At 40.7% G+C, this 27,679-nt stretch overlaps 1 protein-coding gene across 3 annotated transcripts in view; it reads right to left on the bottom strand.

Annotated features, from left to right (window-relative positions):
- LOC102096100 (multiple epidermal growth factor-like domains protein 6) overlaps positions 1-27,434 on the bottom strand; it is a 198,433-nt gene extending 170,999 nt beyond the window's left edge. Inside the window, exons 1-4 of one of the 3 annotated variants that reach the window (XR_010474611.1) lie at positions 27,040-27,313; positions 12,365-12,499; positions 11,607-11,716; positions 10,256-10,360 (exon numbers count right to left, since the gene is read on the bottom strand). Coding sequence is in view for 2 of the 3 variants with exons in the window: in XM_065073496.1 (XP_064929568.1) it covers positions 10,256-10,360; positions 11,607-11,716; positions 12,365-12,499; positions 27,040-27,134 (445 nt within the window). In the remaining variant the exon portion in view is untranslated. Of the gene's footprint in view, positions 1-10,255; positions 10,361-11,606; positions 11,717-12,364; positions 12,500-27,039 lie in introns of all 3 variants that reach the window. The other 2 variants (XM_065073496.1, XM_065073494.1) reach the window with 2 other exon arrangements.
- Between the last annotated feature and the right edge of the window lie 245 nt (positions 27,435-27,679).

Here is a 27,679-nt window from a genome sequence, read left to right as displayed (position 1 = left end):
CTATGACCAGTGATCCTGAAACATGACAACGGGGAATGTCTGAACGGAATAAAGTTGAAAACCTGCTCCATGGTTCAGCATTGCAGTTCTTGGCTTTTGTCCTGTGCAGTCACAACCATTTTAAAGATGCTAGAAAGCCCTTGCTGAGCAGAAGAAATTTAAGCATGAGTAGTTAAAACTTCCTTTGCCCAATTAACATGTTGAAGTTTGTATAAAAGGAAGTCCTGAGCTTCTTTTCTTCTACAGTTAACTAGACTGATCATTATCCACAAGCAATACCGACCTTACGCTTACAGAACTTTTGGAGATTGGTGAAGAATGTTATAGGTTACATGCCCATCTTGCCATTGAAATATTACCAAAACTGCTGAGAGTAAGAGCAATTTTTTTCAAATAGCTGCCAGGGAAAAACCTTCTGTTATAGAAAACACCAAAGGGTCTGTATATACACACAAAACAATATAGCTTTGCTTTTTAATGTCTTCTCCTAAAGACATGCTGGCATCTAATGACACAGAAGAGGTAGATTTGCCTTCCCAGAGACAGAAACCCTGAGAGGAAACAGTTATTCAGGTGTAAAGACATGTCATACTCAATAGTACCAACACAGCCAAGTTTGAAACTAGGCACAAAGTCCAGATCAAACTTGGAATTTCCACATCATTTAGACATAATTCTTGTTCCAATCTGATTTGGAAAATATTTGAAATTCCCTGTGGAGGTTCTACCTTCTGAAAAATATCAACCAAAAAATGAAAACATCATTTCAATAGCCACATATAGTCGTGGTAGTCTATTACTGACATACCATCAAATAAAATAACAAAGTTAAACTTTAGCACATGTTTAGCCTTCAGGTAGGGATAGTGTTCACTTAACCAGACTATTACAGAAATACAACAAAATTAATTATTTCCTTTCTATACTCATTTAGCCACATGTTAATCGCACAACTGATGCTCAGCCCAGACTGCTCATCATTACAGAAGTCACTCATAATACATAACACATATGCACACGTGTTGCCGTTCAATATGTTTGGCGATTAGATCCTCTAGGACTTTTATTTGTGAATAGTCTCATATTTTGGGTAGAAACGCAGAATAAAACACTGCATGCCTGACATATCTGAGCAAGAGCCAGATAGACCAAAAAATAAACCTCATCCTGCAACCTCCCTGGGGAAATCTTTGTTCATTTTAATACTTGTTCAGTCAGCTGTCTCTGTGAATGACAAGGTTTTATCTCTAATGTGAATGGCTTCGAAGGCTACTTGCATTATCCATTCTCCAGCAGCTGCTGCTGAAACCACAGGGTTGCAAACTTATAATTAAATCCAGCTGCCACTACTGTGAGTTCAGTTATATCGAAGTGAGCAGTAATGCCTCGTGGTTGCTGGCAAGATTCTGTCTCCATTTCTAGACAATGTAATTAACTCTTTTGCCCCTTTTAGATGAAATAAACATCAGCACTGAAGAATGCTGTTAAATGACTGTAAAATGGTATTTATATGGAAGAATTCCGTTGCAGGCATTACACCTGAGCAAACAAAGTTCTAGGTGGATGACGGCTAACAACAAATCATTGTTTCCTTAAAAGCAGTAAGGGGACACCCAAGGAGGCAAAGGGATGGAAGGAATTTCCTATAGAAAGGATGTATGACATGTTAACAGCTCTACTCCTCAGCCTTAAAACACAACCTCCAAAATAAAGCAAATGTCAAGATCTGGCTTGAAACAATTGCAGGAAAGGATCTGGGAAAGGAACCACAGGTCTTCCTTTGATGCTAAGAACATTTCTTCAAGGCCATTGTCCAAGTCTTAAACCAGACTTAGAGATTATTTCCTGACCAAATAGCTGCAATGCACACTTCTGGAGGTCGAATTTTTCCTTTTACAGTCAAAAACTGTTAATATCCACATGCCAGCAAAGCGTTTAGGTCCTCAGAAGTAATTAGCTACCTGAATTTGACTTTGTCAGTCATAATCCTCAAAGTGCCGCTCCAGAAGGCCTCAAATCTTTCATGGGAGTAATCACAACCAGCCATGACATGCAGGACTAATCTACTGAAGTAGAAAGCAACAGCCAACTGAGCTTTGTTTCTAAAGAATTTTCTTATTATTTGTACCTCTTTGGAAACACGTGACAGTCAAGTCCCTTCTGAGGATGGTGAGAAAGCACAAGAGAGAACAGAACGGGTCTGGCCTCAGACATCAAGTACAAGAAAATTAAAGGAAGGGGAGAGCTGCCTGTTGAGAGGGGAATGAGATTTGCATCTCAAAATTAACTCTGCAAAACTCCCAAAATACAACAATAAATATCAAGAAAAAATCTGCTGGATATTCTGCCAAATCACTGTTAAAACCATAGGTTATCTAGATTGTTTGTATGCAGGTTTTTTGTTGTTGTTTTTGTTTGGAGGGGTTTTTTTTGTTTGTTTGGGTTTTTTTCCCTGTTATTGTTTGGGTTTCTGTTTGCTTGTTTGTTTTAACATGAGAGTTGCATACAGAGACACATAAAAACTGCATTAACTGTGTGTTAGGAGTCCAGCTATAGATACCACAGGTCATTTAAATTCACCTGTATAACCCAACCTAGTTGATTATGATCGACACCGCACTGAAGCGGGCAGATTGGATAACCAGGGATCTGACCAGTCACATAGAGACCAGCAAGAGTCACAAAATCAAATCCGCTGCACAACACTCATCTTTGCCATGGTTTGCTACCACATTTCCTCAACCAACATCAAATAAATGCCAGCAGCTAGAAAGCAAGTTCTCTTCCCTTATTTTTCTACTTTTTGCAGCAAGCACAAAGTAAACAGCCTTTTGTCCCAAAGACAATGAGGGTGAATTTGCTCTCGAGTGGTTGTTCGTAGGTTCATTTACTCCTGACATATTTGTTTGCTGTTTCACTACCTCCGTCTCTCTACCTGTCGCTTTGTACTAATGGCTCTGAAGCCCCAGCACTCAAGTGTTTCAGCAAGACGGGTTGATTATTATATCCTGTCATATCCAGGTGAGAGCCAGTCATGATTTTTCAATCAGTGTTTTCCCATTCCCATTCTAAAATGATAAAGCTTTTATTCCTCCTGGGTTTTTAGCAGTTATTTTAAAGGGCTTTTTATCTGGAGACGTTCATATCTTACTGATGCTGAAAGGTTTTCCGATAGACGACACTGGCAAAGACCAGGTGTGTGTGAAGAGGGAAGAGAATGCAGAAAAAGGGCAAAAAAGAAAGAATGGAAAGGTTGGAGGAAGCCACACTTTCAGGATCTTGTGAATCATTCATACAATCTTGCTTGCAAGTGGAATTAATCTCCAAATCAACTCTTATCCATCATCAGAACAGATAATGCCATTTTATCTTAACCATAACGTTTTTCTTGGGAGATTACAGGTAACTTAGACCTTCTGCGGTGTTTTGGGCACTACATTTGTCTTTTGCAAATCTCCGAACACTCAACTCGTCTTTCTCATGGGTTTCCAATCAGCCACAGCTCTACAGCTCTATGACTTTTTATATTTAGGTCCACAGTTACATTTGTATTAATTTGTGACTATATAGGTCTGTAATTTATTATTCAAATCACAACCTGTTTTAAGTGTCAGCACACCTATCAGTTGCCATCAAGGTGCAGAATATAGACTAGACAAAGGTCTGTTACCATGAGACCAAACCCAAAAGCCAGCAGATGACTATTTTGGTAGACCTACCTGTAGGAGTTGACATTATACATTAGAAAGAGATTTATTTTCTTTTAATGCTGAAAAAAAAGTATTTTTTTTCCTTCTAAAACATTTAGAAATTTAATGTTAAATTTATATGCTACATTAAGACATAGGGAGCACATGGTGGGGGGGAGAAATAACCAACCACTGCATATTTGGTTTAGATTTTCAAGGCAATTAGAGGACTGAAGTGCTGAAGGTCTCCAACCATCCAGTGAGACCAGAACCTGCTAAAAGGTTACAACAGAAGACTTTTCCATGGCTAAAATTACATTAGATATGATAAACTAATTATGGACTGAAAGAACAAGACACCAGTAGTTTTCTCTTTTTCCTCCACGTAAGACAGGATGAAATTGATTGGTTCTAAGTAGTGTAAGACATCACAAGAAAAACAAATACAATAAAGCACCCACCAGTTCAGTTCAATTATAAATAGCTGCTCTCATTAATATACTAATTTTAAACACCAAAGGTCTGTTGGCATACTTTCTCTTGCAAATGCTTTTGATTAACCACATAAAATTGCCTAAAGCATTTGGTTTATATAAACTCCTTTCTAAATCAAATTTTAGCCAAGTTTGTGCTGGCAAAGCAGGAATTAAACTTGTGCAGTAAGAAAGCCAAACAAAAATCATCCACCATTTCCAAGCACAAGAAACAGGAAAGCATACTAAAGTACTTGCTTAAATAAGTTGTACATATCTAGTGCTGCTTCCCAATTATTAAATATAACCAAGTTAAGCATCAAGTTCTAGTAAGAGCTGGTTCCTGTGAACCCTCAAGATACTTTGGCAAAGTTTAATATCCCAAACTCCGCTATTTTTGTTGATTCCTGCCCTCATATTCTTCCAAACCATGTAAGTATTGTCTGTCTTTTGAAGAACTACACAAGCCACGTTTTCAAATGGTTATGAGATGTGAAATGGTTTTGTAATGCAAGGACAGTCTACTTTATCATTCACAGAATCCCACAGAATCTCAAGGATTGGAAAAGACCTGGAAAGCTCATCCAGTGCAATCCCCCCATAGAGCAGGAACATCCAGATGAGGTTACACAGGAAGGTGTCCAGGCAGGTTGGAATGTCTGCAGAGAAGGAGACTCCACAACCTCCCTGGGCAGCCTGGGCCAGGCTCTGCCACCCTCACTGAGAAGAAGTTTCTTCTCAAATTTAAGTGGAACCTCTTGTGTTCCACTTTGAACCCATTACCCCTTGTCCTATCATTGGTTGTCACTGAGAAGAGCCTGGCTCCATCCTCCTGACACTCACCCTTTATATATTTGTAAACATTAATGAGGTGACCCCTCAGTGTCCTCTTCTCCAGCTCCAGAGCCCCAGCTCCCTCAGTCTTTCCTCACATGGGAGATGCTCCACTCCCTTCAGCATCTTGGTGGCTGTGCTGGACTCTCTCCAGCAGTTCCCTGTCCTGCTGGAACTGAGGGGCCACAACTGGACACAGTATTCCAGGTGTGGCCTCACCAGAGCAGAGTTCTACTTTTTGCCCTAAACCCCATTATCTTAGTTGCCACTATTCTTATAGAAATCCCTCGCTGGACTTCTGTGCCATCAAGGAAGCTTTAGTGCTGTCAAGCTTTTGTATGGCTTCTGCAAGGGCCAAAAACTGGATTTTTCAGACTTGTGAATCTTCGCATCCCCCATCTGAGGCAGAACCCACAAAGAATGAAAATTTGTAGCACTGTTTCATGGATATAAACTGCCCTGTAAGGCTTGTTTAGGTCTTCAGTCTCAAAGAAGAAGAAAATATGCATCTCTCCAAGAGACTAGAAGGGCAGACAGGACATTAATCAGAAGTTTTATCAAATAACTCTTTACAGGAATAAATATTTCCTAGAGGAAAATGGAAGCAGATTCTTTTTCACAATGAACGAGATAGAATTTTTGGTTGCAAGAAGATCCATCAGACTTCACACCATTTTAATCAATGGTTTCAAAACAAACCCCACCTTTGTTTTAAGTAGTTCTTTAGCATAAACTGTGAACTACCTTGACTAGGAGATGCTGACATTTTTGCTTCTTAGAATCTTTATACAGTTCAATATCTTAATAGCGTGTGACCAGAGTTAAGGAAGAGATTGACAGCTAGTCAATGAACTGATGAATATCTATCTCAGAAGCATTTCATTTTAGTTACCCATGCAGTGCGCATTTTACCTTTATATACACATTCCAATGCTATTATCTTACACTTAATTACTTAGGTCTCAAAGCACTTTACAAAGGAATGAGCTATCATTATCAGCATTTCACATACAAAAAATTGAGGCATAGTGGTATAATTTGCTAGAAGTTATTGAACTCATACCCAAGGTCAGTGGAAGGTGAAAAACAAAGCTCTTATCTCAAATATCAGGTGAGCACTGTATTCAGCAGACCCCACTGTCTCAGGATGTGGCAAATGCTTCCCAAGCACACAATCGTCTGTCATCTACATCAGAATTTAAAATTCCACCTGCATTACAGCAAGGTGTAAAATTTAAATTATTGACACTTAATCTGTTAAACGCTGGAATATTCTGTCCAGCTTTCTTCAAATGACTAAGCTAAAATGACAAACATCATGTCATCATAAGATGACTTTCCTGACAAGTCTGCCCTGGTCATTCCTTACCTACTTTTAAATGTTTTCTGATAACACCCATCATCTCAGAGATGCTCAGCTGTAGTTACTCTTCCCTAATTATTGCAGCAAAACTTCTCTAATGCTGGGATTTTGTTTCAGACATGAAATTATGAAGCCCATTCAGTTCTCACTCTTGCTTTTACTCTAAGTATTAAAAACAGCAGGAGGCACTTGGTAAAACCAGCAATAACTTGATGTTTCACGACAAACTGTTTAAGAATCAAAACTAATCCCTCATTTTGCATTGAGCAATTTTATGTACACGAGGAGTAAATAAAGTTACCCTTGTTTGTAGGATTTGGATTGCTTCCGCGAGCTGCATGCCCAAGTGCAAGTCCAAGGCCGAATTAAACAAGCTAAATGAAATTAATTTACTTCCATGTCCAGCTCAGGTGGCCAGCAGGGCCTTGAACAAGATTATCAGGACAACTAGTGAATAACAATGAAACCTGCACTGCAGCACATTTTATTCTTGGCACTGGGTTTTACCGGTTCTCTTTTTGTAACAAGCCTTCCCTCCCTCTCACTGGGCTCAAGAGAAATGGGAATCTCAACTTCTAAACAAGTTACAAAAAAAAAAAAACAGGAAGAAATACAGCTTGCAAGTTTACATTGTAATTGATATAAGTCTATTATTACAAGACAAATCGCAGCAGACAAGGAAAGAGACAGCTCAATCCGTTACCGAATCCTTGTAATGGCTATATGAAGAGCTCGACCATTTAACTCATAAATCTTTCTTCTAAGTCTGAATTGCTGCTTGTGTGTGTAAAATAATAAAAATATGGAGGAAGCATACAAGAGATGCGGTAATGCATTTCTAGTCACAATTACATAAAGTTTGTTACAGAAATCACCCTTTCAGCGTCTAATCAGAAATAACGTGCCACAGGCTGCTAAAACACCACGATATCTTTTAAAAGTCATTAGATGCGATCATGCCAATTGTGAATGATCATCTCTCTGCAGATGGCCGTGATGCACTGGGCTGTCTTAAGTCATTCTTGATGATCTGTCACAAACTTTCTGCAGCACAGAAGAGGACAAACTACATCACAATGTGATTTCCAGGAGACTGGATTACTTACTAACCTCATGGCAAATATAAATGCAACAAGGAGGAAAAGCCAGATTAGAGGATTCTCAAAATCTACGTTCCCATTTTTTTTTTTACAGTAACTGATTTGAATATTATTTTAATAACAATTTCTTGCCTATTGTCTATGGACAATGCCCAGCAGGACAATCATGAAAGCCACGGCGCAAGTGAAACTTTAGAATTAGCTGTCAGCACTGAATGACAGAAACAAGATAAGCAAAGAGGTTGGAGGGGAGAGGATAGAAAATGGGATACACGCAACAGTTTTGCTCAAATGACCGCAAGCACCGTTATGAAATGCCCATGGTTCCTGCTCCGTCAGGAGATTGACGGGAGGCCACAATACCAAAAGTGACAGAAACCAAGATTACAACCAAGGATGCCCAACAGGCAGGTATTTTGTGGTCTCACATTCAATTAGAGCCTCCATTCCCCTGCAAAGCCCTCAGAGGGCTCCTGAACACTCCAAGCCAAAGATGCTGGCAGGAGAAATTCCTTCTCCTTTGGATGAAGGTCTGGAAGGAAAACAGCTTATTTTAGAGCAAGGTTGCACATGCAAGTAGTGAGGAGGGGACAACATTTAAAACTACAACCTATTAACATTAAGTAATGCAGTCAATTTAAATTTGAGCTACATAAACAGCAATATTGCAGCATCAAACAAAGACAGAGGCTATAGCTGCTACTTCCACAGTATGTTTTCTTTAGTTTTGCTTACAACAAATATGATACAAAACTCACAAGCATCTGTCTGGAGGCACCTGCCATGGTTAAGGGGCCTTACACTCTAAATTACCTTGCTTTTGTTAGGCAAGTGAATTGTCCATAATGTTCTTTCTGAAAGCAGGTTTTTCCCTTCAGAATTTAATTTATAAACTCACTCCTGCCAGGCTGCGATAGCAGCTACTGTATAAACCTGAAAACGATGACTACTGAAATTCCATTCAAACCTTCGGAATCAATAGAAAACAGACAAAACACCAAGATAAAGTTCCACCCAGCTGCAAAGAGCAAGAACTGCAGGATACCTCACGTTGTTTTTACAGCATCGGCAGTCACCAACCTGTGAAACAGAGACTGCACAATCACATTGCAGTTTGAAATTCTAACCCGTGCTACCCACAGGCTGCACCCACATATTCCTGAGAGCCTGTTGGAAATGCCTTATTGCTGTAGGTCTTTCCTGGCAACACAAGGAGACTTAAAAAGATAAGCAAAGACAGAATTTGCTGAGACTTTTATTGCATTTAGGATAATAAAAGCTTATTACATGGGCTGCTTCAAGATCCTGCTCGTGCTTACCTTGAAGCGGCAACTCCGCGGTAAGTCAATAATGAAGCAACCTGCGTTGTTGTCTATGGTTTGGACCAAGTTACATATATAAACTTCTTGTTTCTATAAGCAGTAACAAAATACACAAATACAGCATCACCCTTGGAGTCTGCCTAATCAGATTAATATTGTCTAAAGATGTTGGCACACTGATGGCTGCAGAAGTTTCATTGTAAATGGTTCTGCATTGTATTTCAATGCCTGCTGATAAATGAAAAATGTTATCTATGACCATAAGTCGATGAAAACAACCCCGTTGCAGCATGTGCTGATATTTTGCATTTCTCGCCTACCACACCTGCTGCAATTCCAGCTGCTTTGGTACCTTCTCTGAAGGAGGCGGCTGCCCATACAGACACGGTGGCTTTGGTGCAACGAGCCCATGCAAGACCAAATCCATCCCATCAGCCTTGCTGGAGCCCAGAGACCAGAGCATGGCAGAGGTTATGAAGCTAGCATGATACAAACCATGTATCGAGTACAGAGCTCAGCTTTTCAGCTCTTAAACAATTGTTACATTCCTTCTCACTTATATTTTATGACAGACAAGCCAGGTGACGATGTAAACATGATATCATTTAAAAGCAAAAAAACTAAATATTAAAAATATCTGCCTTTCTTTGAGCAAAACACAATGTGCTTCAGTTGAAATTATTATTTTTCTGATGGAAAATAAATCCTTTGTCCCAATCACAGCCTGCTCTGAAGGAATGACTTTCCTCCCCACCTTAAGAAGCCAAATGGATGCAGTTCTATAATTTCGGAGAGCTGTACACAGCAAGTGTGGTGGTCCTATTTCACATAAATTACAAGACAACCCACTGTGGGCTTATCAGATTGAGAACCAGCATTTGAGAGAAAAAGATTCCCATTGAGTGTGGGTGAAAGCCTAAGTCACATAGAATTTAGTCTATAATATGCTAGAACACGGTTATGGAAATGAAACATTGGTGCATAAATTATTTCGATAATACTAGCAAATATTCGCTAGCAATCTGTAAACCAGCCTTCCTACTTCCAGAAGCACCAAAAGAAATTCCACTAATAAATACATTCGGTTCATTTGCTACATTCTTTACCTACTGCCCAACCTGCTTTGACTCAGAATTCACCCTCACAATGCTGAGAAATTTAGCAAGAGCGCCACGAGAATGTGCAAGTTCAAAAGCAACAGAAAGATATTCCACTGGACACCACTGCTGATATTCAATGGGATTATCTATTACAGAAATTCAACTGATTTCAACCAAATCAATTTTTCAGCTTGCTTTGCTAAAATTCAATACCAAAATCAGCAAGTTTTGGAGAAGAACCAATCAACCATTTGCAATGCAGCAGGGGCAACTTTAAGTCGACATTAATAAAATACTCGTGTTTTAACAAATATCGTTAAATGTGCATTTTACCCAAACACCAGGTGCATTTGAGACAATACCATCCGACTCACCGTACTGGCAGCGAGGACCCTGAAATCCTGCAGGACACTGGCACATCTGGGATCCCGCTTCAGAACATCTCCCTCCGTTGAAGCAAGTGCCAACAGTGCACAGCACTAGGACACATAAACAGAATGAAACGGGGGGGTGTTTGTTGGTTTTGTGCCAAGGATCCTCCAGAATCATCTTTTCCTGTCATAGTCCTGCTGTAGAAGGAACTTCCGAATAAGAAACGCAGCTTGAAGTGGAAAAGTTAGACTGGAAAAAAGCGTGTTATAATGGGTATAACCATTCATGTTGATACGAAGAAATTAAACTTTAATAAAACTAAGGCTAAGATAATGCAGTTTAACCTAAAGATGCTTCAGAGGCAGAAGAGAGCAAAGCGTATCCAATATAAAAGAATAATTCAACCACTTTGGTGCCTTAAGGAATTCAAAACAAGTCTGCACTACTCTTTCAGAAAGAAAATGATTTTATATTGCCACCGGTGATCAAATATGTTAAATTCCTTTACACAGAGATTAAAATACAGATTGTAAACACATCTTTGACTTCTTAAAGCAAAACAGGTGCACACTAAATATGTAGATTCAGGCTGAAACTAACAGGAATACCTCAGGCTTGGTTTTGTTTCTTAAATACAAAGAGACAATCGTAAAGGCGAGCTCTCTGAATGCATCCCTCAAGTCAGCATGAAGATCAAAAAAACACATAGGAACAGATGCTAAATTTCATACAGAAAATACAATTACTGACAAAACAGTAACAAAACTAAACAGTGAGTAAATTGCCATCTTCTACTCATGTCTTGTTAACAGTGGCTAAAGTGCTTCATTATCATTTAAATTAAATTCCATCTTTTCAGAAAACATCCAATCACAATTAGAAGTTACTGATGGGAACAGGTTTTCATCAGATGGAGAACTGTAGGGTAGAAACACAAGCGCTTCAATGCCAACAGCAGCAGCGAAAAAAGCCAAAAGCAGACTCTGCAATGAGCGGAGTGCAAGAAGCAAGAGCCTTATAGCAGATTCCTTTGCATAATTTGGGTAACAGCAATAAATTTGGTTGGCCTGTCAATGCCAGGCTGGCACAAAAACGCTGCAACAGCTACAATCAGAAAAGCACTTTCCACTGTTCAGATTAAAATTAGAAATACTTGCTGCTTTTAAATATGACAGCTTCTGTATGTTTAAAACAAGTTTCTTTCCCCATATATAGATCACCTCTTTGCAACTGGGATTTCCAGTTTTAAGTAGCAAAAGGTAAAAACCATCTTCTAGAAGCAAGCATCGCTAGGAAAGCAAGGCCTGAGGATGTCACCTTGCTTGGTTTGTCATAGATCTGCCATCAACTTACAGTGCAAACAGCCAGGTTCACCATCATGTTGGACCCAGCCAGGGCAGCACTTATAGACTGTCTGACGCTCCATCTTGTACGCCTGCTTGTAAACTGTGTAGTAGCCAGACCTTGGAAGAGAAGAGGTTTAAGAGAACAATCACAACTTCTATTCCGCTTATTCACATCTCATCAGTAACAAACCGTACTCATACATCATATTTATTCAGCCCCTATCAGTAGTTCTTGTTAAAAATGAAGCAAATACAGCAAAATGCATCCTGATAACATCCAATAGCTCTAATATACTATGTCCACATATTTTCCGATGAATTTGTATTCAAGCTAGTGGAAGATGAGTAATTTTGTTTTGCAATCAATTTTGGTTTTAGCCGTCGGGGGAGTCAGATCTCCCATCAGTTCTGAGCATATGACAGAAATAGAAAGAAGTTCAATTTTTCAAAGCAGATGACTTGACAGCTGGGCTTCACCTGAAACGGGATGAGACAGAGGCATTTTCTGATAATATGAAATTGCAATCTAAAGCCAGCCAAGGACTTCGTGACACATCTAAAACACGGAAAAAAGGTTGCATTTTTTGCTCAGTAATAACAGGCTTAAAGTCCCAGCAGGACACGATATATCCATAACTAAATCACACCTATTTCAGGGCATGCAATAGTTTGCAACTTCTCTCAAATAAAAAGAAATAAAAAAGTTAAAGAATTTGTACTAAGTTCAGTCACAGAATTCGTTTGTAATGACAGACAATGTATTACCTTCTCTCATAGCCCATACACCACTTCCTCCCTGCGCAGCCTTGTTTCCACATCTTGACCATGCGGCTAAAGGCTTGAACACATGGCTGTTGGTGTCCTACCAGAGCCAACTCAAACACCGGACAGACATTTGGCCTTGAAAGGAGGGGAAAAGATAGACTTGGTTATTTCTAACACAAAGTTTAAGAGTCTAGAGAAATACAATTATGTTATGTATACCAGTTAATAACAGCTTGAAACAGATTTTATATTGCTACTTAAAAATACTGTAGTTCTATGACTTCCTTCACTTTGAACCAATCTAACAGCTCTCTTACAAAAAAATACAGTATACATAAACACTTAACAAATCGTGATCCAGTGATTCCAGAATGGCAAATGGTCCACAGACACTAATCGAGCCAAGTTTTCATTAATGTATCGGTTGCACAAGCCATGAGCACGAACACATTCCTGATGGCAATTTTGACATGAACGGCCCAGCTAACAAAACACAATTCTATTTTATTCCCAGAAAATGAGCACTAAGGGCAGCTGGAAGCCCCTCACCAGGTCTGGTACATGAACAAATGTGCCAGGGTGGGAATCGATGACTTGACAACTACAGGCACTGACCTCCACTGTGCATATATATATATATATATATGCACCATGCAAACACAGTGTCTGCCTTAGAAAACAGTACGTAAACTGAACAAAATACACAATGAGATTTAGGCTCCACACAAGTCAATGGAAGTTTTACCATCGATTCAAGAGCAGATAAGATTTATCTGAACTGTTGTTGTGGAAAATGTATATTCTGTAAGAGCTCCCCTTTGCTATCAGTCCTCTCAGGGAAGCCCATGAGATTTGTAAGAGGAAGTATCGTTGTTCTCTGATGATTGTCCCTAAAATAACAAGACCAAAATAAAAGCATTGCTTTGTAGGATGAGATGTAATCTTCATCCCGCTACCTGGCCGTTGTTACAAAAATAGCTGGATTTCAGGAGGCATGGGAAGGTCAAAAAAAAAGATTATATGTTGGTGGTTTTGTAGAGATTCCACCAGCTTTATTATGATTTCTTTGCGCTGGTGTAAATTAGGAAAAGCTGCATGCCAGAAAATAACTGTTTGAGATGGGCAAGGTCTGACTAAAGCCACAAAATATGGGGGGTTTTGTTGTCTTCTAAGGCAGAAACCTACTGCATCTAAAATGAAATTAATTGTGATTTTTGGGTATATTTTTTTTTTAGTAGTTTACAGATTGTCAACATAAAAATTAAACTGCCAGTTCTCTGAAACAGTATGGTCTAGCTGGTGTGGCTTTGCAAAGTTAAACCTCAATGACTAAAATACAAGGGGGAAACAAGGATCCTAGAAACCCTCTCTGGTAGCAGTAAACACCATTCAGCAGTGGTGTCACACTGACTAGCAGAGAAGCCCTTCCCCAAATTTCAGTTTGAGGCCCCTCTTCAGATGAGAGAGTAACTCATACACTCATTTCCTCTCTCAGTCAGAGGTATAAATGTGAGCCTGTGCTAGAAAACGTGGGGATTTTGCATAAATAAGAAAGATAACTATTTTAGCACAACAGCTGCCTGGCAGTTAAAGTTATCATTAGTTACACTAGATATTGGTAAACATCTCATTCGAGATTTACTATGCTTTTAATCTTAGAGTCCAAAGTACTTTACAGCTCCCTATTATGTCTGAACACCATGCAAGGTAGCCTTTCTAATTCAAAAAGCAGATCTTTCATCTGCAGGTCTTCAGGTAGTTTACAAACATAATTAAATTAAGCCTGTGCAGAACAGGAAAATACTATAAGCACAATCATTTTTACTGATGAGGTAAATACTTGCCTGCCTAGATTAAATCTGTTCCCCAATATTCCCCATATCCTGCAGAAGCCTCCAAGTATTCCACAGAGTCCAGTGGTCACACAAAGCACCCCCAGAATGTGAAACCAAGCCAGGTCATCAAAGGAATTGCAGCTCCTCAGCTGAGGGGAACACTTGGGACATCCAGCTCAGGGGACAGAGGACCTTTGCCCAACAAGGACATTCCAGGAGAGGAACAGATCAGATTTAAAAACTACCCAACCACTCCCTCAGGAACTCCAGGTAGCCTACGTCAAGGAAGTTATGAAATGAATAGAATCATAGAAACATTTTGGTGGGAAGAGACCCTTAAGATCATTGAGTCCAGCCATAACCAGAATCTAGCTCTAAACCATGTCCCTAAGAAGCTCATTTGCACATCCTTTAAACCCCTCCAGGGATGGTGACTCCACCACTGCCCTGGGCAGCCTGTTCCAATGCCCGACAACCCTTTCTGTGATGAAATTTTTCCCAATATCCAACCTAACCCTTCTCTGTCACAACTTGAGACCATTTCCTCTTATCCTATCACTTGCTACTCGGGAGAAGAGACCAACCCCCTCCAGACTACAATCTCCTTTCAGATAGTTGTAGACAGAAAGAAAGAAAAGAAAGAAGAAAGCCCACAGCTCTATGTTCTGGTTGTCTTATCTCACCATGGAAAAAAAGAGTAAAGAGTACATTTGTACTAGAAAACCTTATCTCGACAAAAATCAGTTTCCTAAACTAGAACACCCACTTCTCCTAGGCTTTGGGGGGACCGCTCATCTCCATCATCACAAAGCATACTTTTGGTGGACATCCCTCCCACATGGCTCTATATTCTTCCTCCTCCACTGCAAAGTCCACTTTCTATATCGCTCCTTATTTCCCAGTCCTTGAGTTTGCCCTCGCTGCAGGTGCCAACACCAAGACGCATGACAGAAGGTGGCAGCAGCGTAGTTTCAGGTTGCCTTTTCCTCCAGAAAAACCCTTCCTCACATTCCCATGTTGTCTCCATGACTCGCAATCCTTCCCATGTGTCCCAGCTACCCCTTCGTCTCCAATTACCTCACCAGTTAACATATTTAGCTTAAGTTCAGAGCAATTGCTCCCAAGCCATTCGTAGCACAAATTCTGCTGTTTGTTTCACATCCAAGGGAGGTCTTTGTATGCCTAAAATCTTGCCTGCCTTTTATATATATGTATTTTTTTTTACCATTACGTCAGTTGGTCTAATAAAACCCTTGCCTTACTTAGCAACCATGCCTCACTTAGCAGGCTTTTTAAAATGACTCTCCCTCTAGTGAATAGAACATCATGTACTGATAATTCATGCATATCTCCTTTTATTAGAATTGCCTAAAACTTCCCAGATAAAGGTACATTCATATGCATCGCTTTTCCATAAATAGAAGAGAGAAGCTGACAATTGTTGTAATGACATACTGAGCCCATCCTGTAAATTCTTGCTCATGTGATATTGCCATGTTTCCAGGAATAACCATATTGACTTTGATGATATAGTTAATGGGAACAAATGGCACTCACAGAACAAAACAAGCCAGCAGCATAAATTCATATGTTTATTAAGATTTATTCAAAGTAAGCCATTCCTTCCAGATGCCCTTGGGATAATTTAAAGGCAGATATCAAAACCTCTGCTACACTATAATTAAATTGCGGCAATTGCATAACATGTAATTCTCTGCTGGCAAAGCTGGGAAATAAACCATGCCCTCTCCAGCAATTAACCATCTTCACAACTCCCCACACAGAGTCAACACACCAGTTTTTTAGCCATCTGACTCACTGCTCTTTGATACATTACCTATAAATTTAAGAACAGTTTCTTGAACAAGCCTACAGCTAATTAGGTTTGTATTACGATATTCTTATTAATTAGAGGCCATTTAAGTCTGACTTGAGACCTCAGGTGGATGCAATGGTATATTTAGATGGTACTCCCATACCATCTGCACTCAATGGGAGTTGAAGTGTTAAAACTAGCAAAATACACAAATGCTCTGTGATTTGATTGATACACCAGTCCCTTAAAACCTTTTTATACTGATGCTCCGTGCTAGCCAACACTAACACGAAGGCTATTATTAGCTTGTCAGTCTGACTCCAGCAAAGCCAGAAAGCTCTCTTTTAATATTTGCATTAGGAGACTGCCCTTTAAACAAAGACACCCCACACACTTCCAGCTCGAGACTTCGGATTCTAATGAACAGATAATTAGACCAACTTGAAGCGAGAGCAGCCTTGGCTAATCATATGGCTGTGATGCCTGTGAACTACTGCACAACGGGAAAAGTTCAGAGAAAATTAAAAGCATCTCCAGGCAGGATATAATTCTTTCCTGCATTTAGAATTTCAAAAGGAATATGTATCTCCATACGAAACTAGAGTCAAAAAAGCACCCATGGAGGTCTATTAAATACAATGACAGAAGTTCATGAGCCTAAAGTTACCATGACTGAAGCAGTTACTCAGGCAAAACCTCACTGCACGCTCATCCCTTTTCTTATTCTCCTCATTAGCCTTTGCTGCCCATCCCAGAAGCTCAGTGGACTCTGGTCTCACCCACCCAGCATCTCACAGCATTTGGACATCCAGACAGCATCCCTGAAGTCCTCAGTGAGGCACCAGCAATTGCAGTTATTCATCCTGAGCCGTGATTCTACACCTTCTACCTCAAGCTGTTGGCACCACCAGTAGTACCTCAAGCGAGCTCCGCTGAGAAGGAATCACAGCCTTCCCACAACTTGTGGCAGAGGAGACATGATAGAAACAGCACGTCTACAATTTCCCAAGTGAGGTTCTCTCCAGTTTTATCCTCAGCCATGATTCTGCAAGTCCAAGAAGGTTACCAGCACAGTTACCTTTTATACACGTTCACCCAAGCGTAAGTAATTTGATATAGCAATAGATGGGATCTTCTGATGAACTACACGTGGTTTTAATGTAATAAAGGAAAAGTTAGAGGTACAAGTCATCTGCTTGTGGGAGCAGAGGGGCAGCTTTCTGCACACACTCCTGGCACATGTGGTCCAAAATGGGCAAACAGAGGTGAGGAGAAGGAAGGACAATGAACGGCTCCACCATTTCAAAAGGTACATCAGACCGCTGTGACAGGGATGTTTTCTCATTCTGCCTAGCATGATCCCAGCACCCGGCTCTTTGAATGACAATTAAAGTAAATCTCTCCTTTTTCTCCAGCTCAAATCAAGAAGCTAAAGGTAGGCAGATTTAATGGTAGCGAGAGAGCAAACACGCATCAAGATATCCCTAAAGGTTTCTTTCAGCAGCACAAACTTTAAATCAAAACATTAATGAATACGAAGCAAAGATTTGGCTGTCTGATTTCAGGTCTTTCCACAGAGACTAAGTGAATGACACCACATCTACTCTAAGCCAGAAGGCTGTTAACATCTTCCTAAAAGTCAGATGTTGCAGCCTGTATTACCTCAGCTGAAGAATTTGCAGCCTGAACACTATTGATCTTCCCATGCAACAGTAAATAGATGAAACCTGCCATAAGAAGAGAATGGCCAGAATTCTGTATTTTCAAAACACTAATTGGTCAGCGCTCCTTCCCTTCATGCCATTATTAAAAGTTTAGAAAAGCGTAGTCTATATGCTTTTCCAGATTTAGTTTGAAAAGATCAAATGAGAACTTCCCTTGAGGAAGCCAAGATTATAGTCAGGGCTAAATTCTAAACTGCTGTGATGACAACTGGTGGTTTTGCTCCAGAGAGACATTGATGTTGATCAGAACACAGTTGTACATTGCTACGAAGGCTTTGTCTAGAAACTGCTTGGGCTTGAAAATTGCCTGAATCTCCTTTCACCCAGGAAAAACATCCCCAGATTCTTACACAGAGGGACCTCTAGAAAAGCAGGTTGGCACCAAAGAGACCTCTAGAAAGGCAGGATGGCACCAAAGAGACCTCTAGAAAGGCAGGATGGCACCACGCAGAAACACACTGCACAGCAGAGGAGAAAAGGTCAGTAACGTTGTATGTACACGGGATGTTCATTAAAAGTTTGCTATAAATACCATCTCAAGTGAAAAGGAGAGAAATGCAAATTTCATCTGAACATGCGAAAAAAAAAGTCAAATTAGGAAGCAGGCCACAGAAACTAAAGGTCCAAAGAACAAGCTGCCTATATTTTTAAATATAAAAACAAAGATATAGATAAATTTTATCTCTAGATATATATTGCTTAATAGCAACAATAATTCACAGAGTCCAGAATGACAGAAAAGGCTTTTATTCCTTTTTGAACTGCCAAGCCCCCCTTTCTACCCTTTATCTATTTTAAGGCTCATTTCCCCACATTTCCCTGATAAAATTAAGCAGCACTACCAGAGACAATTAGGACATCCTGCTCCCTTGACCACTAATCAATCCCTGCTGATCCTGTAGCAATATTTGTGATGTTTATATGCCCTCTGGGATATGGATTGTAAGCACCAAGCTCATTTAGATCAGGTCTCATTATCACTGCTGTTCTCAAGATCTGTGGATGAAGGTCCACCACAAAAGTCTCTCCTTACCCCACAGGTTACTAATGCACTGCTGCGTCTTATTCACATCCTCCCTCTGATTAGATGGAGCAGTTAAATAACATGAGAGTTCTTCCAGCCTTCACACACTGCATCTAGACTAAGAGCAAATCAATATGAGATGATTAATTACACACTCAGCTATTATAACAACAATAAGACTTTTAGTTTGTACTGCTATCAAACTGCAGCGTCTGTCCTTTAGCTTCTCTTTAACTACCCTCCTCCTTCCCCCAAAACAAAATGATCTATTTTGGTTAGCAAGAAAAGCAGAAGATAAATACGCCCAGTCAGATCGTTTAACTGTGATTTGCCAAGTCACCTTTTTTGCATCTTAAATCAAGGAGTGATTTTTTTAATTGAATTTTATGTTTTTTACTAGTGTCCCATAGCCGTGTTCCCAGCAACATCCAGTTTAATATTTTTTTCTACTGACTGAGCTCTGCAGGCACTAAGTGGCTTCTGCAGGGTCAAGTAAGACATCAGGTACAGCACAGCCCCACAGGATGGCAAATATATCAATAGTATCACTACTGTAGCATAGAACTCTGATAACCTCCAAATATCTGCCTTCATTCACATTCAGGGAAGTATACAAACTATTTTGGAGACAGTAGATAAAAGTAGTTGATTATCCCAGAATATGTCTCCTTTGAGCCATAATATAATAAGCAAACCATGTGGGAAGTCACATATAAGGAGGCTAAGAAATATTTTGCATGTACTCACTGTTAAGACAGAGCAAATAACTGTCCAGAATTCAGAGAAAACTAAGTGTTAATTAAATGTGAAATGATAAGAGGAAAGCCTCAAGAAGCAGAAGCCATCTAGAGATTATATTTCAAATTAACTACAGCCATCCTAATTATCATTGCACTGCAGAAGAGTGAATAAGAAAAGTCACACCAGCAAAGCTGCCAGGTACACACCTGAGCTGCTTTTGGCAAGAAGGCACGGGAAGACACGATGCTAAAATATTAAAATCAAAGTCACTGAAAAATGTCATACCGCTTGTGTCATAAGAAGAAAAGCTCATTTTGGTTTACAGTAAGTGCCACATTGCTTGACAGGCAAACTAGTTAGAAAGTAGCTAAATCCTCAGTTTTAGTTTGGCAACCAGTACCTAAGAATTGTACACTGCTTTTCTGGTGGATTCAGATTTTAACAGTTTAGAGCCAAAACCTCTTTTTCTCAAAAGCTTATTTTGAAGTAACCCATCACATATGCAAGAAAGCTTCAGATAAACCATGCCAATGTTTAAATGTTAAAATATTCCAAGTCATTTACTCTCCTATAAATCCTTAGCTTGATACCACTGATGCAAATGCCCATTTGACTTTTTTTTTTAACATTAAGTAATTTTGCTAGAGGTAAATATTTCATGAATTCTAGCCACAAAAAAGCCCATGGCAACAAACAAGCATGCACTAGAGGCCTAGTGCTTTAGTGTGCAGTGGTAAACTAGAGGGGACAAAAACTGCATTTTTCAGATTAGAAATTTCTATGGAGGTTCTAAATTACCCAAAGTTAACTCACAAAGGATACAATTCTAAGAGATAAATTCACGCAACTCTATTTTTCACAGTTGCTGATGCGTCTGTCAGGCAGGGAGGGCACTAATAATTACAAACAGAAAGATAACCACTATACGGTATTGTAAGAGTTGAGGAATACAGTATTATTCTCACCTGAAAAGACTAAGGCCAAAATACATAAGTGTTTCATAATTTTTAATATATTTCTCTGTTGGAAAACAATATAAAGTACCTTAAAGAGCCTTTTCAAGCACAGCCCAAGATATTATAATCTATTTTCAATATTGAATTAATTTGCATAGATAAAAACATAGCCTGGGCCCTGTGTTTTCTACTAAGCAAAAATCTGCACCAAGCTCTGCTCTGACTTACAGCGGGAAGATAATAGGATGTTTCTACTCAAGAATTAAGAAAAAAAAATAACATCAGCACTCTGGATTAAATAATATTCCCCTTTGCACACTCATGAGATCAAATATTTATCCATAGGTCAAAGGCACTGAGAGAAATGCAAGCAAACATGCAGCTCAGGTTGCGTATGCATTATATCTGAAAGGAAACATCTCATGCAAAAGGCAGAAATCTCTTTTACCTCTGGAACAACTAGTGACTAGTTCCAAACCAAAACCAGCACAGAATCTGAAGTATAAAACCAAGACTACCTGCGTGCAATATGCAATTTTAAAACGCTTTGATTTAGCAGTAATGAAAGGAAATTTCTTTCTCCTCAAAAATAAATTAAAAGCACTAAGACTTTAGAGAGAACGTAAGCAATAACAGGCTTGAATCTCCGAAAGAGGAAATCTATTAACTGTGTTCAAAGAGAGAAGGTATTTAATTGGTGAATAACACGCGGCTGCAATATGGTCTGTTAACTCTCTGAGCCAAAGCATCGCTTCCATCAAAGGAGGTTCTGCTGACAAGTCATCCCAAGACTAGGTTTTCCATTACCAGATAATCTTACTCCTCCTCACCAGGAGGTTTCCTCAAATTTATTACAAATATTCCATGTTCTCTGCCATATCTAGATCATGGCATGCCTAGAACTATGATAAATAAACAGCTTCGGATATAAACAACGCAGAAGATAGGAGAAGTCAAAGCAAATAGCAAGCAAATTGCCTAGAAATACTGCAGAGTACACACACATAATAAACATACGCATAAATAACTAAACTATTTCACCATTTCATAATGCAGCACAATTAAACCTAAAGAAATGCTGACAAGTTCTCCCCTGTCTGGTGCATTTTTGAAGGGTAACTTAAGAACCCAAATCCCTGAACGGGAGCAGGGGCTCACCTGCCTTAAACTTGCAGATTTAATACATCGTATATATAAGCTATTGTGATTACAGGCGGCAAACTTCTAAACCTCTTGTAGGTTGATGCCTCTGATATGAAAACGTTTTATAAAACTGGAAAACGTTTTACAGTCAGTCAGGAAATCCAGCTCATCTTTGATAAATACAGCAACTTCAGGCTCTCATGTTTTGTGACTGTATTTTCATAGCCTTATGGCCACTTCAGAGTTTACGAGGAAGTCTTGATCTCATTTTTCTCCTGAAGAACAGGAAAACATGTTATAAATCATGAAAAGAGCTATAGCATCATGACATTCATTAAGTCTCCTGCCAGTGAATATACTGGGGGTGAAAAAAAGAGCCTTTTGCCATCTGTTAAAAGACTAAATTCAAACTCAGTTTTCCTCTAGAAACTCTGAAACAGAGGTTTAAGTGCAAACTCCTGAAAAATGCGATTCTGTGTTATAACGGTGACCAGCATGAGCTCTATCTGGTGGTAAGATACTGTAGTGCACAGGCTTGAAGGATTATTTGTTGTTCAGCATGATGTTCACGTTCACGAAGATGAGAAACAACTCAGTCTTCAACATTTATTTTTCTCTCCTAGCAACATCTATTGGATATGAAAGGGTCGTGGGGTGGAAACGGGACGACAGGACGAGACTGCCACAGCTTCTATGCCGAAGCATTTAAACTAAAATCACATTATCCAAACCTCAAAGGCTGGAGGTAGGTGCCATTCAAGAATCCTGAGGGTTTATCACAACTTTACCGATTCTAGGCGGACACAACTGGGAAGAAGTATTTGAGGCTTCAGGTAAAAGTCAGTGGTCTAAACCAGAATTTGGCAGCGGCTCTGGGCTGCGGCATCACTTCAATCAAACTTTAGAAAGAGCTGGTAAGAGAGACTCAATCCTATTTATTGCAAGGTACAAATTTAAATACACCACAACAGCAAAATTAGGTCCTTATTTTCACTAGAAAACCTTCAATCTCTTCTTCCTACCAAATCTGTGAAGATATGATATCCCATTCGAAGAAATGAAAGGAGACTCTACTACATTAGTCATTCGAGCTCTAAAAACTAACCATACTTTGAGCCTTTATTTAACACTAGGAATACAAACTTTCCTCACACCTGCAAATTGGCATCACTGGAGGTGAAAATACAGTGTATTGGCTGAATAGGCAATATACTGAGACAATTTCTCACCAAGAAATGATTACACAACCTACTTTTCACATCATTTGGACAGTATTATGACAAAACTCCAGGCTCCAAGTTTAAGTTGTATCACCATATACTTTATAGAAGCTTTTTTTTGCATCACTTTATTTTCTGCACTGCACTCCAACATATGCAAAGTGACATGCAACTTGTTCCACTGTAGCAATCAAAATTCAGAAGCATCTCTTCATATTGAGATGCTTTGTACACCAGTAGTTTATTTCAAAATACATTCCAATCTTTAAAAAAAGTGGATTTCACCTTTTTAATTACATCTCCTTGCCTAAAAAAAAGAAGTTATTTAGATTACTTTGAAATATTGTCCACAGCCACACCTGTTTGCAGGAGACATGGTGCAACAATAGTCCTGTATCTCTGTAGCCAAATCCCTGGTATAGTTAAATGATCAGCTTTGCTTGAGTGTTGCAAATGTAGATCCCACCTGACTGCTAGATTGTGCTTTTGGGAATATGATTTCTCTGGAGGAGCACAAATAACCCTACAGTGCCCCATAGAATTGAAGACGTTGAAACAGTTACTCAGCCAGGAATCCAGCTCTAAATCCAGGTGTTCCTTGGAATGGGACCAAATTTACTTGCTTATGGATAGAGTGAAAATATGCAGCTGCAACATTTGAGCAGTCAAAAAACCCTGAACATAATAGTTTTAATGCAAGACTGCGACTAGATCCTCTAAAAGCAAATCAGGCTCTTTAGACATCATCCTGATCTGCAAAACCACAGAGCAAGTCAATGGGCTTAATATTGATAGGGACAGAGTTTCTCTCTTCACTTTTTCAAAAAAAAGTCCTTGCTCATGTACTACTTGGGAAGAGAAGAATCCGTTCTTGAGCCATATCTCAGTCCTGCCTACGAAAGGTAATATTTGTTGCACAAAGGGGTTTCGCAGCACATACCCCATAACTGCTCCTGCCTTCTGCTCTGCCCTGGACAGCCAACTGTGAGCAAACATCTATACCTATAAAACTTGAGGTGGAATATTTCTCTAGGACATGATTTACCACTTCTGACAGCAACTCAAGCCCTCTACTCTTAGCTCCTATTTCTGCACTGTCTTACAACTACCCCCAGCCCTCTGTGAAGCACGACCCTGTGTTGGGTCACAACAACCCTGGGCAGCACTACAGGCTTGGGAAAGAGTGGTTGGAAAGCTGCCTGGTGGAAAAGGACATGGGGGTGGTCAACAGGGACTGAACAGGAGCCAGTGTGTGCCCAGGTGGCTAAAAAGGCAGGATTGGAGAAGTGATCATGCCACTGTACTGGGCACTGGTGAGGCCGCACCTCAGATCCTGGGGTCTGTTTTGGGCCCCTCATGACAAGGAAGATACTGGAGTGAGTTCAGAGAAGGGCAATGAAGCTGGTGATGGGGCTGGAGCACAAGTATGATGAGGAGAAGCTGAGGGACCTGGGGGTTCAGCCTGGAGTACAGGAGGCTGAGAGGAGACCTTTTCACTCTCTGAACTGCCTGAGAGGAGCTTGGAGCCAGGGGGGACGTTCAGGCTCTTCTCCCGAAAAACAAATGACAGGACAAGAGCAAATGGCCTCAAGCTGCACAGGGGAGGTTTAGACTGGATATTGGGAAAAACTTCTTCATGGCGAGGGTTGTGAAAAACTGGAACAGGCTGCCCAGAGCAGTGGTGGAGTCACCATCCCCGCAGGTGTCTAAAAGACACGTAAATGCAGTTCTTTGGGACATGGCTTAGTGGTGAACTTGGCAGTGCTGGGTAACAGTTGGACTTAATGATCTTTAAGGTCTTTTCCAACCAAAATGATTCTATGATTCTAAGTAAACTCAATGGTAGATAAAAACACATCACACAATGTCATTATATACCCCAATTTTGAACTACAGAGCTCTCTGCAAAGTGGGTTGCTAAAAATGTGCTTTTTATGGTAAGAGATGGTCGAGTCCTCATTTCAAGGGCTAAACAGCATACTTTGCAATGAAAACTGCGTATTTGTTCTCCGGTCGTTCCAGTGTTCTCTAAAGTTCTAATACAAGATCATCAGGGGCTAATTGTCTGGAAACAGAGTTGATGGAAATAGCTAGTCATCCTATAATCTGTTCTACATTAAATCTCCTCAGGGGGCTTAGAAGCAGCATACCAACATCCACACAGATCCCATGCATTTTTAGCTAGGAGTAAATACTCAAGTTAGCAGCAGAACGAAAACAATTACGAAGAATATCCTGTATATCCTCAGCCACATCAGATCTCAATCAAAACAAAAGCAAATAGTAAAGAAGCAAGCATTCGGCATGGTATGTTCCAAGGGATACATTTGTTGTTCTAATCCCATTGACTGCAGATGACCAATGTCAAAAGAACAAAACATAATTACTAGAAAAAGGCGCTTCATTAAAATTGTCCTTTTGGACATTTCTTAATGAAAGCTCACAGGCTTACTCCTCAGGAGTAATGACTTTGTGTATTTCTGTTTACATCAAATGTAAAGTCCCTAAATAGTGTAAAGTAAGTTTGGAGTAATACTTTATACCTGCTCTAGCTCAGGAAAAACAAGAAGAATTATAGTAATTACAGGAATATGGCTCTTGGGAAAAGCACTCAAGGCTCTGCTGCAGGAACGGGGTTTGGGGTTTTTTTTTGTTGCTGCTGCCCCCCAAGTCCAAGGGTAATATCCCCATACAGTTTCATTTCCAGATGGGCATGTCGCCTGTATTCTTTCAGTGATGCTATCTGATGCTATCTTTAAAAACATAAAGCAAACAAAAATTGTTTGGAGGCAATTCGCAGTTAACATCACGTCCAGCTTCAAAAGTGCAGAATCATGGTTTTTACTGATGTGTCAAATGCAAACAGATTAATGTAGGCCAACAATACCCTTCCTTGTAGTAGAGTAATTGCTTATCAAGAGAGCAAGAAGCATGCTTGAAAGAAACATAGAGCACAAAACCAAAAAAAAACCTAAACAAACAAAAAAACCACACACACACACTTTACCAGAAAATTAACTTGACTTCTCTAAGCGTTGTGATGGATACTTAGTGCTCTAGCAAAACACAGCACTATAAACCACCTTAAAAGCACTTCTAGTAAGTACGTATTTACATCATATTGCATAGAAAACCAATGAGCGACAAGCTTAGAAATTTCAGTTTTGTGACAGAAGGAATAACTCAATTGAAACCAAACACAAGGCAAATTAATACTAAAAGGGTGGGAGGAAATTGACTAAGTCAAAAAAAAAATAAGAAGAGGTTAGAAATGAGGATATATAGAGACATCTGAAAAGGTTGTTGTCAGGTTGCTTTGGGGGCGGGGAGGAGATGGAGATTCCTTAAAAATACAAGAGGAGCTTTGCACAGAAAAAAGCGCCCGACACAAAGCAGGGAGCAGTTTCCATAAATTTCATTATCTATTTCAATGAGCAAGAACTTTAACCATAAGATATTGTGCATGCTGTCAGCTATTCTACTTCAGCATCTGAACCAGAAAACCACCTCTTGACCAAACCGTTACAATGCATTTCCAACAAAGGGCATTTGTTGCACATGCCATGCAAAACACCTCAGAGAAACTTCCTTCTGCAGAAGCAGTGGTACATGTGGACTCAAGTCCTTTGTGTGTGCAAGGAGCTGCGCTCACAGCTGGGAGAGATGCTCCAAATGGCTCTCACCTCTCCTCCTGCTCCCTACTCCTCCTGACCGCTCTGATGTTCTATTACTCTGATTTTTCTCTTGCTGTTCTCCAGCAGGTTAAGCTCACCGTAGCCCCTCAGAAAGCAAAGGCTGGTGCAGCTTACACAAGGCTCAGCTTTTGCCAACCGCTCGCTTTTTAAAAAGAGGAGAAAGAAACAGCCTCGGTGATAGCGATGCGCTCTCTGAAGCTCACTTCAGATCTCGAATCAAAGCCAGGCAAACCTGCCCGGGGCTGCAAGTCCCAAAAGTAACCATTCAAAACATATCTATAAACCTCCATAGATCACAAATCCACGCTGCAGGGCGGGGGAAGGGCTGGAAGTTAAAGGTGCCCCCAGCTAAACTTTCTTTGTCGCCGAGTTGCACCGCGGTGAGCACCGAGCCTCGGAACCGCGTAAGAACCCGGGACCCTGCCCCACACAGACAAAGGCAGCGCTGCCGGGCGGTGTTGCGACCGCCCCCCGGTCCCCCCGGTCCCACGGGAGCCCCCCGGCCCCATGGCCCCACTCACATGTCCCGCTGCAGCCGCGGCTCCGTCGCCCCGCTCGCCCGGGCGGGCAGTGCCCAGCACAGCCAGAGCCACAGGGACAGTGGCCCCGCTCCCATCGCCCCGCCGGCCGGAGGGAGGGAGGGAGGGAAGCGGAGGGGGCCGTGGATCAGCAGCAGCCCCGGCCACCACCGACTCTTCAAATCATTTAAAGCGGCGGTCGGGAGCGCAATGGGCTGGGCGGCCCCGGCCCGCCCCCCGCAGCTCCGGGGCGGGCTCGGAGGGGCCGCGCTGCCCGCCAAGCTCCGGGGGGGTGGTCTCGGTGTTCCGTGATCGACGCTGGGTTCCCTCCCGCCCGGCTCTGTCCGTGCAGCTTCTCCTCCTCTGCGATGCCTCTTCTCATCCTCTCCTTTAAAGGGACTTGGGTCCCGGGCGCAACGCAGAGAGGTGGAGATGAGGAGGGATTTGTTTTCACTGAATAATAGATGAAGTTACACGCAACCTCATGTTCCCGGCCGTTCCCAGGTCTGGGAACCCTCCCCGCTGCTCCAGGGTGCCAATGCGGTTCTGCTTTACTCTGAGAGACGTATCTTGGCTTCTCTTTTTTCTTCTGGTCCTGCTTTGTTCTGTGCCTGACGTCCATTGCAATTGCATCTGAGCGCTT

The sequence above is a fragment of the Columba livia genome, chromosome 9 (assembly GCF_036013475.1).
Source record: "Columba livia isolate bColLiv1 breed racing homer chromosome 9, bColLiv1.pat.W.v2, whole genome shotgun sequence".
Lineage (NCBI taxonomy): Eukaryota > Metazoa > Chordata > Aves > Columbiformes > Columbidae > Columba > Columba livia.
This window is presented reverse-complemented; position numbering and strand designations above follow the sequence as displayed.